The following is a 15,564-nucleotide window of genomic DNA, read 5'->3' on the forward strand; positions in this document are numbered from 1 at the left end:
GTCCCCAAGAGGTAACAAATGCAGACACACACACACTCTCTCTGCGGGTCAGTTCCATCTAGAATTTCAAAAAGCAGCAGTCGTATTTTCACTGATGTAAATGCTGTAGTCTCCAGGCTGAGTGGACAGATGGGCGTGTCTCACTTTCACTTTTGAGTGAAAGCACAGAGAGCAGCTGTGTTTTCTCCACGTCATCACGCAGCATCAACTCCACATCAAAGACTGAGCGATGCATTAAAAGCTCCATACGATTAAACGGGCTGAAGTTTGCTAGTCTCACCTAAAAGACAAGACAACTACTCACAACATGAACAAAGATGATCATGGTCTTACTGGGCTTTACTAACATTTAAGAGAGAATTAGTAGAAATGTCTCTAGTCTTTGAGGAGCTCTCAACTAATCCAACCAGTAATTAATATGACCACTAACTATTGGTTAAATCAACACTACCCAAAATAATGACTCAGTGATTGTTATTTCATGGCTGATTACAAGCAAATACAAACACAACTCCATTGTTGAGCTAACATTATATACTGCGACATGTGGAGTAATCATATTTGACGTACAGTATTTATAGGCTCAAACTCCAGAGGTAAAGAAGTGAGGCATAAATACAACATTCCAGTGTGACTCTGTGTTTGAGGACCATCATGTTGCTGCAAATACATCGCGTGCAGCTGCTGCATGAGTGCATCAGCTGGATCAGGGCTGGACCAGCAATAAACAAACATCCCATTTAGTGCAAAAGCATTTCTTTTAAAAAAGGAGAACAAAGTGATTCATAGCAATCCTCAAGAGACAAACTTACATTGTGTTTGAGACTAAATGTTTCCTGTCAGTCCTAATGTGTTCAATCTGCTCATAAAAAAAAGGTAATGTGCTCTTTACCACTGCCTTAGTGTAAGTGCTGTCAAGATTAACATGTTCATTTTTTTTTATTAATTTGAAATATTTAACGCTTTAAAATAATTAATGCAATTACTGTGCTTCAGAGTTTTAAAGCTAGTGAAGATACTGGTATCATATGAAACTAGATGACCTAAGGCATCCATTGGTATCAACGTTATGATAGCTTGTCAAGAAGGGGCTAAATTATAAAAACTCATTCAAAATAATAAATGAATAGGGTAAATCTTGACAAGGGAAAACTGGTCATTTTAGAATTCTCTCTTTCTCTCTGTTTCTTTCATGTGTGAATCAGAATCTTCATATTTTGACGGGACCTTGTTGAAATTCATCTGACACTCCAACATGGATCTCATTTATTGTTGTTCATTATCATTTATAGTCACGCATATAAGAGTTGATTGCCCTCTAAGCTGATGTCTAAATTTAATAGCCTTGATGGTTTTGAAATTCAGCCGACACTTTAAAGGCCTGGGTTATGTTATTACTTCTGTTAGTGCATATAAGAAATCGGCCTTTTCACGCTGACAGACAGTGTCCTTGATGGTTTAACTGGAAATCTGTAGTTCACAGGAGAGAATCTGTGTTCAAAGTTAAGAAGATACTATTAAACAACATTGTTTGAATTTACTTACTTGGTGCTGATTCTAGATTAATTCTTCAATTTTACATTTTAAATATACTTTATTATAAGCTTCAATATTAAAATGGGGAAAAAAAGCTAATCACGATTTATCACAGAAAATTGTGCAATTACTCAGTTAATTCTGTAAAAATCGATTAACAGCCCTACTTACTATACATGATAATCTCTTCATATACAGTCCATGCTCTGCACCATCCTCACTGAGTCTGTCTGATATCTGTCTCTTATCCAGCTGACTCTGAATGTACAGTCAATCCCCAGTCCCCCTGCTGCTACTGATAGCTGATTCCCTCTACAGCTCTCTCTGCCTTTTGCTGCCTGACACTTGAAAGCTCAAACATGTCTCGGATCGCTACTGTTCTTCGCTTTTCATCTTTGGCAGACCTGTAGGATCAGCCACCGCACATGCAGAGAAAATAGTCCCTGCTAGTTCCAAACACAACACTATTTTTCAGTATATTTTTGTGTACGTTTTTATCAGCGTTGTACACAGCACTAGCAGAAATTGCTGCACTTAAGTGGTGATTGCTTACCCTTCGCCTGCACAGCTTTTAGTTTCCTTTTAGTATATCTAAGGAAGTAGCTTTACATTTTTAGAAAATATGCTTACTTGGTTTCCTGCTGATGAATAGATAAGAAAGTGTCATGTCATGTCCTAACGTAACTTGGTGTTAAATAATATAGCATGTAAATGACTGAAGGCTTTTGGCTTTTGTGGTTCAGATGGAACCAAGGTAGAAGTTTCTCCTGCTTCCAGGCTGTTAGGATAACCGGCATCTGGCTGTAGCTTCATATATAATTGACAATTGAGAGTAATATTGATCGAAATGTTGAACTACTCCATAAACCGAATAGTTTTTGGTTTTTGCTCCCTCATCACATAACTGCTAAAATAATTTATGGGCAAAACCTGTCAAACTTGTAAGTTATTGATGTATGCACTGAAGCTGTCAGCATTGTGAAATAGACTATGTGCTGAAATATCCCATTTACCATTGTTTCCCATCATCCAGCATATGTTCTGTCCAGAAACTACAGTATCAATAGGTTAGTCAGCATACACTCCATGCATACACCTGCACACAATCCTCGAATGTGGTATATTTAATTCACTCAGGAGAGCAAAACACATTCATTTACCTTATGCAAATGAGGAAGTCATGAACACAAGCAAAGCAATAGCAACTGAGCCACATTGACTAATCAATCATGGTGTGTCTGTGTTTGTGAAAGGTACCGGCGGTCTCAACCCTTCATATTGCCTACAAAAAGCTAATTCCCAACAACACAGATGGCACAAACAAAAACACGACAACACGGCATCGGCTCCCACTCATCACCGCGCACTCAAGAGAAGCCTCTGAGCGGAGGATCAATCACCACACGAGAGGAAAGAGGATAAAACGACATCGGAGAAATGAAACTGAAAGGAAAGCATACATTATCACGCACGTACACACACACATAAACATTCATCCAAGTGTGTGTGTGTGTGTGTGTGTGTGTGTGTGTGTGTGTGTGTGTGTGTGTGTGTGTGTGTGTGTGTGTGTGTGTGTGTGTGTGTGTGTGTGTGTGTGTGTGTGCATACGGCTGAGGGCCCAGTGTGGAGGACTAAAGCAGCTGCGATCCAAAAACCACAGACACAACAATGAGTCATACAGGCTGTTGTTCATATCAAATAGGCACTAGTGGGAATTCCTGGGAGATGTACAGACACACACACACACATACACACACACACACACACACACACAGACACACATTTTGTGTGTAGAGTGGTATTACTAAGACTATTAGTTTACCGGTCTGCTTGCAAGACTAACCAACAAGCTTCTAGATCTACTTAAATTGACTAAAAAACAAGTTCAACATCCAGAGCACACACCAGAGTGTTAGCACAGGTACCAACATGGTTCTCTTTGAAGTCAGACTATCTGGTATAAACTCAAATTTTAACCTCCCGTTTGTGATTTTATTGAGTTTAAATGTTTAATATCTTCCTTAAAGCTACACATGAAAAGCAACATCATGTTAGCAGTGAGTAATATAAACCCATATGGTTTATGGGAAATGTGGGCTTATTACAGTGAAGCACATCAATAGGTAATGGATTTCCTTAATTTCCTGGTCTCAACTGTTTACAGTCATTGCACAAAGATATCACAGAATTACGTATCGATGTCTTAAACTGCACACAGCATCTTTAAGTCACAGATTTCATATAAACAGCAGCTTCTGGTCTGCTTTTCATACAGGCAAAAGAAAGGAAGCAGCCGTTAAGTGCAGGATCTGACTTTCACCTCATCATCTCTGCTGTAAGTTGCAAAATGAAAAAAAAAAAAAAAAAGCAGAGAGGCCTTCAGAGGTGGAGGACTCATGCAATATGCATAGCCACTAGTTCTTTGAGTGTCTCTCTCTGTGTGTGTGTGTGTGTGTGTGTGTGTGTGTGTGTGTGTGTGTGTGTGTGTGTGTGTGTGTGTGTGTGTGTGTGTGTGTGTGTGTGTGTGTGTGACTGTGAGTGTGTTTGCCAGGGCTTTCATGGCAGGATGACGGAGGAACAGGCAGAGAAGGGAGAAAGAGGGAGGAATAAGAAAGAGTCTAACATGTTTTGGACCCTGCGACAATTCTTCTAAGCCTGACAGAAGGGAGAGGACTCAGCTGGGCCACTATGTAAAAGAAACAAAAAAAAAAAAGTGCTCCCATTCCCTCTCCTCTCCTTTCAAGCTCTGTTCATCTTCCTCCTGTCCTCTGCCAACATGTCATTTGTTGCTTACTACAATCATACAACTCAAGGAGGCGTAACCATACACTGGGACAGCCTCAGTCTCAGGGATATAATAATAATAAGGATTCCCAGCATATACAGATAACAAGGGAGGTTAATTAATATTGTAAAGAACTTTAATATCGGAGGCAAAATCTCTCAAACGCGCCGGTATTCTTGCTTCATCACAAGGGTTCACAAGAGTTGATGTGAAGGAAAAAAATATCAAAGTGCAGCTTTCAAAAGGCAGCATTAAAGATAGATTTAAAAAAAAAAAAAAACTGTTGATCTGAGACAGCCGCCTCAACGCAAAGTCTGCAAGAGAACTTTCTAGTAAATGAAAGAAAATAGATGAATTGGACGGCATAAAAGTTCGGTCTTAATCACAGTCCGGCTCTAATTGACTGGTGGGACAATTACTGTGGTTTTTCTGGGTAATGTATCAGTCAGCGAGCAGAGCCAAGTGCTGCCGTGCTCATAATTACAGTAGACTTCAGATGTGACCAATGAGTGAGATTGAAAAGCAAATACACAAATACACGCACGCACGCAGGCTTTGATTCATAAGTAGACATTAGGCATGTTTATCCATTTGGGTCCATTTGCAGTGCGGAGAGATGCTGTAACACAGATGACAAATGAATCAAACATGTTGCGCTTTTGTAAATGCTTTGTCGAGTTTGCAGACGCGGCTGTGTAGTGTTTCTCCACTAAATATTAATGATTTCTGTGTAAATCTGCTCCTGTCCTTTTTAATTAATGAGATTTGTAAAACTAAAGAAAATGTTCAGACTGCAGAGTGTGTGTGTGTGTGTGTGTGTGTGTGTGTGTATGTGTGTGTGGGAAGCAGCTCTGATTATAGAAAAAGTGACACTGAAATGTACAAACACTGTGACAAAACATGTTAAAGTGTCTGTTGTCTGTGCACTGTGAGTCACAGGTGAAGAGGTTACAATGTCAGCGTCACAATGCATTTAAACTGGGTCACATTCAGTTAACACACACACACACACACACACACAACATAGCATGTGTAGAAGCTATATCGACTTTCCTGCTTCTTTGATTTCTTTGGTAGATCTGTGATGGTTTGATGGTAAGAAAGTTCTAGTCCCCCTTCTAAAAAACACTTTGAGGCGTGTGAGAGCCTCGAGCCGGGCCGACGCATGATGAAATAGAATGAAATACCGGCTTTTGACAGAGAACTTGCAAAAAGAGGTTTGTGGCTCCGGCTGTGATAAAGACTATGTTAAATTCTCTCCATGTTGCACCCAGAGCTCCCCAATGATTTACCGGAAAAAGGTCTTGGAATACAAACTACATTTCCTCATTTTCTGTAGCTGTGCCTTCAAGGACAGACAAAAGTGGGTCTCCCAAAACACTGCCATTTTATGCTAGCGATAGGGAAAAGCAGACACTGAAATATCATACTGCTAAATACTTAAAAATGATGAATATAGTGCTGTGGAATCAGACACAACAGAGTGTGGAGGAGGGAAGCCAGCACAGGAAGTACTTTACAGCGGCAGTCGAAATAGAGGCGCCGCATTCTCCAGTCATAGGGCACCGATTTCAAAAATAATTGCGCATTTCTTCTACATAGGTGACCTAGTTTTAAAAAAATCATCATATTCACAGCGGTGAACTTTCCCTTTAAAAGAAAAAGACTGAAAGAAGAAAGCAGAAAGAGAAATCTCAGGTCAGAAAAAAGCAGCATGGATTCACTACACACACACACATATTTGCACATATTCAATGAGAAGGAAACAGCATGACAGGCGGAGCAGGAGCCTCACGAACAGAAATGAAAGAGTAAAACACCAAACATCGGCTTGAGCACGGAGCTTGACCCACAGTTGCCCCCCATCACACAGAAAATTTGGAAAACTGGACGGCACCGGCTAGATTTTGTGCCTGGAGGCAACTGGAAAGAGTTCAAAGATGGCAGAGATAATCAAACAATCTTTCGATGATGTTTGCTCTCTAAGAAAAGTTCTCTCACTCTGTCTGAGACTTTTTGGAGGAAAACCACTCAGAATACTAATGGTAACATCCTCCTTCACACAACGATGAAAGGAAAACACGCCGAGTTTCATTTAATTGTTGGACATACCTGTTCTGCTAATAGACTCTGCAGCTCTAATCCAGCCTGATATGGAAAATGTATTCATCTGTATCGGAGGAATGATTGACAGCTGGCACAGGTACCATATGGGCTCCGGCAACGACAGCAGCACTGAAATAAAACAGCAGGTGCTTTGATCAAAGCAACTTCCTATTTTCATCACCATGCTTCGGAGGACATCTGCATAGCAGCTTTGCCCAAGGGAACGCTGACACAGCAGGCCGGGCTTCCTCAGCATCAGCACAATGAAACTGGATGTGAGAGTGTCTGTGCTTGAGGGAACACACACACACAGAGAAACACACACTTTCTTTCGTTTCCCAAGCAGCCAATGTCAGGGTAAAAAACACTGAAGGATTCTCTCTGATGGGCATGCAGATAAGAAAGTCGCACAGGGGGAATCTTCAAAGGGAAATGTTCACCGGTTGCAGCTGGGGTTGGATGGAGTTTAGCTGCAAATTAGAACCTTTTTGAGCCAAAAGTTGGCCCGCTGAGCGAATGATAACATTCCCTCACAGAGCCATTTTCATTAATTCTGCTGTGACTGCAAAATCTGTTCATTCAGGACCAAGAGCCAAAGTGTCACGATTTGGATCTAAACACAGTCCTGAGGCTGAAACACAGTACTGTGATATCTGTAGATATCAGAAAAGTGATGTAGTTGTTACGGAACCTGTTATACAACAAAAGGTTCATTTCCCAAGTGTCCATGAACAATTTAACCTGCTTCTACACACACACACACCCACACTCAACCAAACATCAAGTGACGATATAAATCAGTGGTTTCCCATTTAAGGGTCTGGGGCCATGGATGTATAAAGAGAACTGGATAGTGTAAATATATACTGCATATATATATTTCTCCTGTGTAAAATCATGTGTTTCAGAACAACTGACTTTGTGAAATGCTGAGTAGTTGTACCTCTTCATTTCAAGGAGATTATCCTGTTGATGCTGTTGGATGTCTACGTTAAACATGGTCAAAGTTCGTAGGTAGAAATGCTCCCTACAAGTCAAAATCAGGGCTTCAACCTGCTCCTAACACTCCACATGCAAAGTTAGCTCTACTTCCTCCTCATGATGATGTCAGATTGTTCATCCATGGCAACAAACGGCCATCCTTTCTGTAGTCTTTGTTGCTAAGGTTGTTGCTAGGGTTGTTTAATGGGTTGTTCGTGTCACATATTTCAGAGCTGATTCAAGCTAAAGAAACAAAGAAATGAAATCCTTCTACAATAGTTTGTTTGTTGCATGGTTTCCTGACGTAGCCTCAAGAGACACAGGAAGTCTACAGAGGATCAGCTTCTGGAAGTTAACCAATCAGAACAGAGTGGACTCATCAGGAGGGGGGGCCTTAAAAAGCTAGAAGCTAAAACAGCCCATTTCAGATAGAGGCTGAACTGAGGGTCTACATAAAGAGTCAGTATAAGATTTAATCATGCAAAGATATTCCAGTGGAGCTCCAGGATATAAATATACAAGTGGAAACATGCATGATACGAACCCTTTAAGCTCTGATAATTATTCAAATTAAACAGCATGAAAACATTAAAAATTCTGTTCCCTCTTAAAGTGCTCACAGATCATAGAAATATGTTGAGTTAGCTTTGTTTAAAAGGGTCAAAAGCTAATTAAGTTGTGAAATATTGACGTAAACAATTAAAGATACTATAACCAGTGATCATGTTAGCAAAACACATAGAAGATGGTCAGATAACATACCAGGCTTTTCTACATCAACAAGAAGAATCAGTGCATTACTTCAGGACTTCACATCAATCTAAGATGAATGCTTTCACTGCTGATTTCTCCACTCAACATGTGATGTCCTGTGTTAAAAGTATTTCAATAAGATCTTGACATTTCGGGAGGCACACTAGAAAACCTTCATGTTGCGGCTCATGAAATATTTCTGGAATTATAAGATACCTTGTTATCAGGAGAAAGCACCTGCTGACAGTTTGGATTTCATATTTTTAAAAACCGTCACCAAACAGTGCTACTAAATTCATTTCTCAAAGTAAAGCCAGATTTCACTTGTGGTTCCCCATGTATTACTGAGTGCCATTGCTCTCCTTTTATCTCTCCGTGTAACAACAGAAAACCACAAGCTGCTGCTGCTGCTCCACGCCGAGCAACACAAACATCGATTGGACAGATTCATATTTCTTTCAAGAGGAGAAAAACACAGCTTCAGGTGCATCTCTTTCAAGTCCTCAACCTGCCCAACCCTCAAACTCCCAAAGAACAATTTTCACACTAAAAAAAAATGTTGTTGAACTGGCAGCCATATCAATAAAAAGAGAAAACAACAGGCAATCAATGTAGCAAATGAAACGTTTTCGTGTGAGCGCGTAATGTAAATGATCTCCATATGTTAATGTGGCTCTAACCCTGGAGGAGAGCGGCTGAGATTACGCTTGTCTGTGCAGTGAGTGCTTGTACACTCAGTGGAGTGTGACGTGTCTTCAGTCCTCAACAGATAACTGCACTGCGAGAATCCGCCTGAGTGTTGTTGCTCGACGAAACCCCAACGTGGTCTTCAGCTGCTCCTGTCAACGCATGAATTGGGATAAACCCGAAGTGAAATCTCTGGCAGGATCAGCAGGAATGAATGGTAGAGTTGATGTCAATGAGGAGTGGAAAGCTAGAAAGTTAGCTACACAGACATTCAAATCAAATTCAATAATAACTGGAATAAACAAGTGGGTGTCTTTGTCCACTGTTTGAGTGTCTAAAATGCCTAAAATGATGTGTGCTGTAATGGTTGCATGTATTTCTTAACCCTGATAAACGTGTAAATCGGTATGTGCACGTCTCCATATCTGTTCACTCGTTCCACCTGCAAACATTGCTCGGCCCAAAGAGCCATCCAATCCTATGGATCCTGCCACTAAGAAGAACAGGCCCGATAAAATATGCATGACAGGAGAAAAAGCTCCCCGCCTGGGCACACAGAAATGTTCTGCCTCTTTCTCTCGAAGCGTAAAACATTGATGGTGGCAGCGCTCCGTGGCACAGGAGCTGAACCGCTTGATATAGTGCTGAGCTAAACCAGTGGAGGGTTAGCAAGTTCACATCTAATTCTGGACTTCACCCAAGGGACCACCGGCCTGAGAAAAGAGAGAGCCGGGCAGTTTTACCTCGAAAAAAGGCTTTTCCTGGTTCGACCCGGCCCTCGGCTGTGTGTGTGCAGAGCTGTTGAACGTAAGGACATAAGGTTACTCGCCTCTACATCTGACAGAATGTACAAACACTGCGGCTGCCTCCCATGTTCTAGCTGTGTAGTAAAAGTGATACAGTACATGTTGTAAATGAAAGCAGCGAGTGTCTGTTTTAGAGGTGGACTGACCTTAAAGCTGTACTGTAAAACTGTTTAGTGCAGGTGTTACTCACTATGGGTGAAAAGATTCTTGATGCTGTCTTGCAGCTTGATTATAATTATGGACTGCTTTTGTGCTCATATTGATCACTCTGCTCTGAATCTGCGGTTATTGGCAGCCGCCACATTTGGAGAAGGCTTTGTCACTTGTAAACTCAATAAGTGCCAAGTGTCGGATAGAGTTTGTATGAGCTACTATGAATCTGAAATATTATCAAAGTGGCAAAAAATCTTAAAATTGGGTTCTTCCTTTAACCCATCTGTTGTTTTTACCACATGGAGAACGCGGGTACAGTATGTCAGACTCACACCCTTGTTGAATTTATTGCAAAATCAACATCATAAAAATAAAATGCAGTTGTTTCAGTGTCTTTAATTTTTATGATAGCATTGCAGATGCCATTCACCAGCAGACGCATTCACAGGGCTGAGGCTGAGGTCAAAGACAGTATCTGCTGTCTCCCCCGCCCTTGTGCTATGCCCCACAACTTATAGGACTGCTTTTAAAGCTCCTACAACTGTACTGTAAGAATGATGTAATACTGTAGTAGTTATTAAGCCAAACAGGTTCCACTGTAGAGTCATTTGACATCTATTGGACAGGATTAGGGTTAGGGTGTTGAGGTCTTGGCCTGTCCTTAAAGCATCTCAGTGACTTTATGAACCACTAGTGCACTACAATACTACTATAATACTATTAATATAGCAAACAGACATTATGAAAACACAATGTTACTGTTTTACGTGCAATGTAGACATGAGTGCAACAGTCTACAGCTATGAATCCTGACAACACACCTGACTGTATTTAAACTCAATGTCTAATGAAATGAGACATCTATTGCCTATTTGTATGCAATCATTTCAACCACATGATACCAAATGATGATTTTCGTGCATTTCTAGCTAAAATCATTTTTGCATTAGTCAATCTTATAAACTTAAAAATGCAAAAAAACTTTTCATCCACAAAACTGTGACATTTCCCTCCCTTCGTTTGTTCCATCCATCAAATAAACCCTTCCCTTCCTAATATGGAATCCCTTTTTTATTTTTGTGATGCTCAGCCCTCATACAGTAACTCATACAGTAACTCCTATTGTACTTACACTGTTATACTGTATGTGGAGTGACGCAATATCACGCGTCTCCTTTGCCTCTTTTGTCAGAGATACTGTAAAAAAACAACAGGCATCAGGAACATTGATAATATACACACCCTAAAGAAAACCATTGTTCTTAATCTACTTGTTTCAGTTTATCAGGCCACTTTGATAGCACACGCACACATACTTGCATTACTGGGAAAACAAACACTCCTCTGATCTGCCCTCCTTGGGGCTGTGTGGGCTCTCTGTGAAACCTCAGTCGATCTAGACAAGAGTCAACCTGGAAACTGAACAAAGGCCCTTCTCCTTGCTTCGCATTGTTATTTAGCAAAGTCTGTCACCACGAAAGACATGCAGCTCTATGCCACAGAACAGGATTACACACACACACACACACGCACATTCGCAAAAGGCTCAGCACTTTTGCTTTGCCGCAGACTCTCTCTCATCTTCCCGGAGCAACGCTGATCTGATTGTGGAGTCAGACAGAGGAGTATGAGAGTCTGGCTGTAAGCAATAAGCGGCGGTTTAAAACACACCATTAACCATGCTCTGTGAAAGTTCCAGCTTTGTCAATAAAGATTTAACCTGCCCAATGAATTCAACCTCTAATTATGCTTAGTTAAATGCCACATGCAGGGATGGAAATTAGCCAGTCAGTATCGAGGCCATGTAATTGCTGCTGAAGCAAAATGCATTAGAGAGAGAAAGGGGAGGGGGGAGAGGGGTTTGTGGATCAGTCGACCTGAAAAACAGAGCAGGTACTGACTTGAGACTAAATCAAAAAGGCATCAGAGGTGTGTGAACAGCTGTAGAAAAGATGGAAAGCAGCATTTTCTGACTGACTGCTCAACTATTTTATCATGTGTGCATGTGAAGGTGCGACACCTATAAGAAAAGGTGTTGCTGTAACTAAAGCAAACAAGAACCTCGAAAAATGCTTCACATTCGTACCAACAGCCATTAAATTGGTCTGACGCGCAAGGCAAGACTGTGAAGGCCGCTACCGAGCAGTGACATGAGCCCTGGTGTATTATGGGTTTTTAAAGGCGTAGCGCTGACAAGACCACGCTTTGTTTACGAGACTACTTCTCTGTTTGAATGAAAGCGGCGGCTTGATAAGTCACATGTAGCCCTGAACCAATGACCTGTGTTAAGGAGGCGTAATTGTCTTTTTACAGCAGGCTCTAAATCTATCCTCGCCTCGGCTTCGACGGTTCACCCCTACAAGTGTCATGCAGACTCTGGTTGCCTAGCAGCAGCTGTCCTCGAGTTGTTTCCTTTGTGGGGGGTTTTTTTGTTTTGTTTTGTTTTTTGAATGATGGGCAACAAAGTCAGCTTCTTTTTACAGTTCTGGTAATGAGAAGCACTATCAGAGCTTGTTGCAGAAAGGCTCTGCTGAAGGAATATGAGATAGTGCAGAATGCATCATGCTTAGGAGGCACAGAAGGAGCAATGCAAGGTGTTGAAGTGATGAATTTTAAGAGGATGCAGGAAGTTTATAAGTTGTTATTAGCTATATGTGTGAAGATCTGTCCCTGTCCAGGATTAGAATCTGAATGCTGCTGTGTGTATTAACGTCTGTACTGACCTGAAGCCATCTGCATGTAACCAGCCAGGGTGCAGATCCTCCTCTCACATCCTCCACTGGGCAGGAAGATGGTGATGATGGCTAACAGGGAGCTGACGGCCAGCAGAGCGCAGCCTCCTGAACACAGCACCGCACTGGTCTGAAGAACAGAAACACACACACACACACACAGAGAGCTGTTATTTTATGTTCATTTAAAGCTGCAACAATTAGTTCAGTCATCTGCAACAATTTTAATAATTAAGTAACCATCTTTGTAATTTTTCAAGCACAAACACCAAATATTCAATGGTTCAAGCATCTCAAAAGTGATGATTTACTGCTTTTATTATCACATATGACTTTAAACTGATCATCTTTGTTTTTTTGGACTCATGGTTGAGTAAAACAAGCAATATGAACACATTACCATGGGCTATGATAAATTACACCATGCATGTATTCACTGAAAGTATACCAGACATCACTCAGTTACACATATTCACAGATGGGTGCAAATTCTTCACCTTCGTGAAAAGAGGTTCCTGCTGTTAGGTAGCCCCAAACAAATGTCCGTGTTTGCCTCCCTGTCAAAGAGTTATGATTCATTGCTACATTTGAAAACACTCCCGAAAGCCAAAAAGTCTGTGTTTTGGTCAGGGCAGATTGTGTAATCTCACAGTCAATCCTACTAACAGGTTAATGGCTCTCTCAGCTGGAAAAACAGCACTCCATGGCCAAACAACAGGGCACTGTCCCTATTCATTACATCTTCGCTTAATCACACACACATGCTGGGAGCGAGAGGAGCCAAACAGAGGAAGGAAGCACTTCTACACACTCACACACGAGAGATTCATTCACACCTTTTCTGATGAGCTGTACAAATGTGTGCAAACATTTGAATTTGTAGTAGCACACCCGCCATGCCTGTGACAAGGAACATCAGCACTTCCAAAAAGCATCCAGCATGTTTAATTCTTCCACTGTGAGGAGTTTAAGTTCTTTACACAGTGTCTCATCAATGTTTTTTGAGCGGCTTTTCACTCAACCTGCTAAACTGTCCTCTTGCTCTGCTTTTACAAAGAGACTCCTGGGAAGGTGTGAATTTCTGGACGAGTGGCAGCTAAGTCTGAAAGCAGTACAGTAGGTTAGCCCTGAGGGAATATGTGTGTGTGTGTGTGTGTGTGTGTGTGTGTGTGTGTGTGTAGGTGTGAGTGTGTTTCCCACAATCTGTGTGTCTTGGTGGTGCTGTTTGATGTGCCTAGCCTCTCAAAGTGACTCTCCAGCTTCAATAAAGCTGCCACACATCCTTCTAGACACTTTCAAAATGTGTCCCTCTTGGACAAGCGCAACACGCAAACACACACACACACACACACACACACACACACACACACACACACACACACACACACACGCAAACACACACACACACACACACACACTGCAAAGTCAGAAAATAGTGCCACATTAGTGATTAGCATGCAGGCGGGGGTGATCCGAGAGAAATGTCTAACATGCACAAGGGAATTACAGCCCTAAAACACATGTCATTATGCATGTCCCTGATGTGACTGACGTGAATGGAGGGAGGATGAAAGCAGAGCGATTTCTATGCCTGACAGAAGATTTAATTAGCTTGTTCGGGGTGTTTGGCAGAGAGGCTGAAAGGGGGAGCAGGAGAATATTCGAGACCTGTGATGTTAGTGGCAATGATGGTGATTATTCTTTTGACCTTTATTTGTCCAGGTTCACTAAACATGTGTGTTCATCTTGACGTTCACATCTGGATTACAGATCAGCTTCTTGAGAACTGCTGGGAGCTAAGTGCCTTGCACAAGGGCACCTTGACCTTTGCAATCAAGCAAAGGAAAGCATGTGCAGAATGCGACCAAGCCCCTTAGGATTGTATTGCAAATAATTTAGAGAAAGATTATAGGTTTAATTTGACTTGATTAATTCTCACAGTTGCACAATTGATTTCTCAGTCATCTAGCATTACAGTCTCCTACTTTGTGATGGCTGTTTAGATTTAGATTCATTTTAATGGTCATTCTCATGCATTTGCATACATAAAAACGAAATAATGTTTCGCTTAAAAAACCAAGGAAATAAATAAAAATAGCATACAAGGCAAGACATTGCGAGATTTGTATATTACTAATGCAAGCTTTGACTATCGCATGGGTGGTCTGCTGTAAGATGAGCCAGGAGAGTGCAGCCAGAGGTGCACAACAATGGGAGTTCGCTGCAAACAACACAATGTTCATTATTGCCAAATCAATTTAATCTGTCAGATCATCTGTGCTCAAATTACTGCATATTATCATCCTTGCCAATCACTTAGTTTTCCCACTTTCATGGTTAGTAAAGTGCAACACCTGAGTCACACAACCACCTGACCACATCCCCATTTCTTCCAGTATCCATTTTATTTAGATACTCAATGTTTGCAATCTATTAACCTGATATTGTAATCTTGAAGAAATACAGTGGAAACAATTAATTTTTAAAAATATGGTGATGTTGATGAGAATTACTACGTTTCAGCAAATAAAACTAATAATAAAGTCTCAATGACGTTGGGTGTAAAGTGGTCAAATTCTTGTCAGCTGGAGAAAACTGAACGACACAATTTATATCAAAATATTTCCAGCAGCTATAATTGAGCGACAGGGAAATGATAAATGTTCTAGGAATTGAAAATATTCAAGTATTCAAGTATAGTAGTGAGTATTTTGTCAGATACTGAAAAGAGACTTTTCAATACTAACAATAGCACCATTACACAATCATAAAGGCAGAAATCTATATAATCATACTGTAAAAAAGAAATGGATATTCCAAAAGTTGCATCAGACCAGAATGCAACACAGTTTTGGGTACGGTCAAAACAGTGGTGCACAGGGCTGGACTGGGACAAAAATTCAGCCCTGGACTTTTTGGTCCAGACCGGCCCACTACAATCCACGCGCAGATACTGTGCCAACTCACATTGATGTACATTTACACACACAAGCCCTTAATAACAGTAGTATACTGAACAATATCC

General features: G+C 41.0%; 1 protein-coding gene across 1 annotated transcript in view; it reads right to left on the minus strand.

Annotated features, from left to right (window-relative positions):
* LOC128371617 (LHFPL tetraspan subfamily member 7 protein) overlaps window positions 1-15,564 on the minus strand; it is an 87,841-nt gene that overhangs the window by 50,145 nt on the left and 22,132 nt on the right. The window contains exon 2 of the mRNA XM_053331973.1: window positions 12,531-12,669. Within this exon, the coding sequence (XP_053187948.1) occupies window positions 12,531-12,669 (139 nt within the window). The remainder of the gene's footprint in view (window positions 1-12,530; window positions 12,670-15,564) is intronic.

Source organism: Scomber japonicus, chromosome 13, assembly GCF_027409825.1.
Source record: "Scomber japonicus isolate fScoJap1 chromosome 13, fScoJap1.pri, whole genome shotgun sequence".
Lineage (NCBI taxonomy): Eukaryota > Metazoa > Chordata > Actinopteri > Scombriformes > Scombridae > Scomber > Scomber japonicus.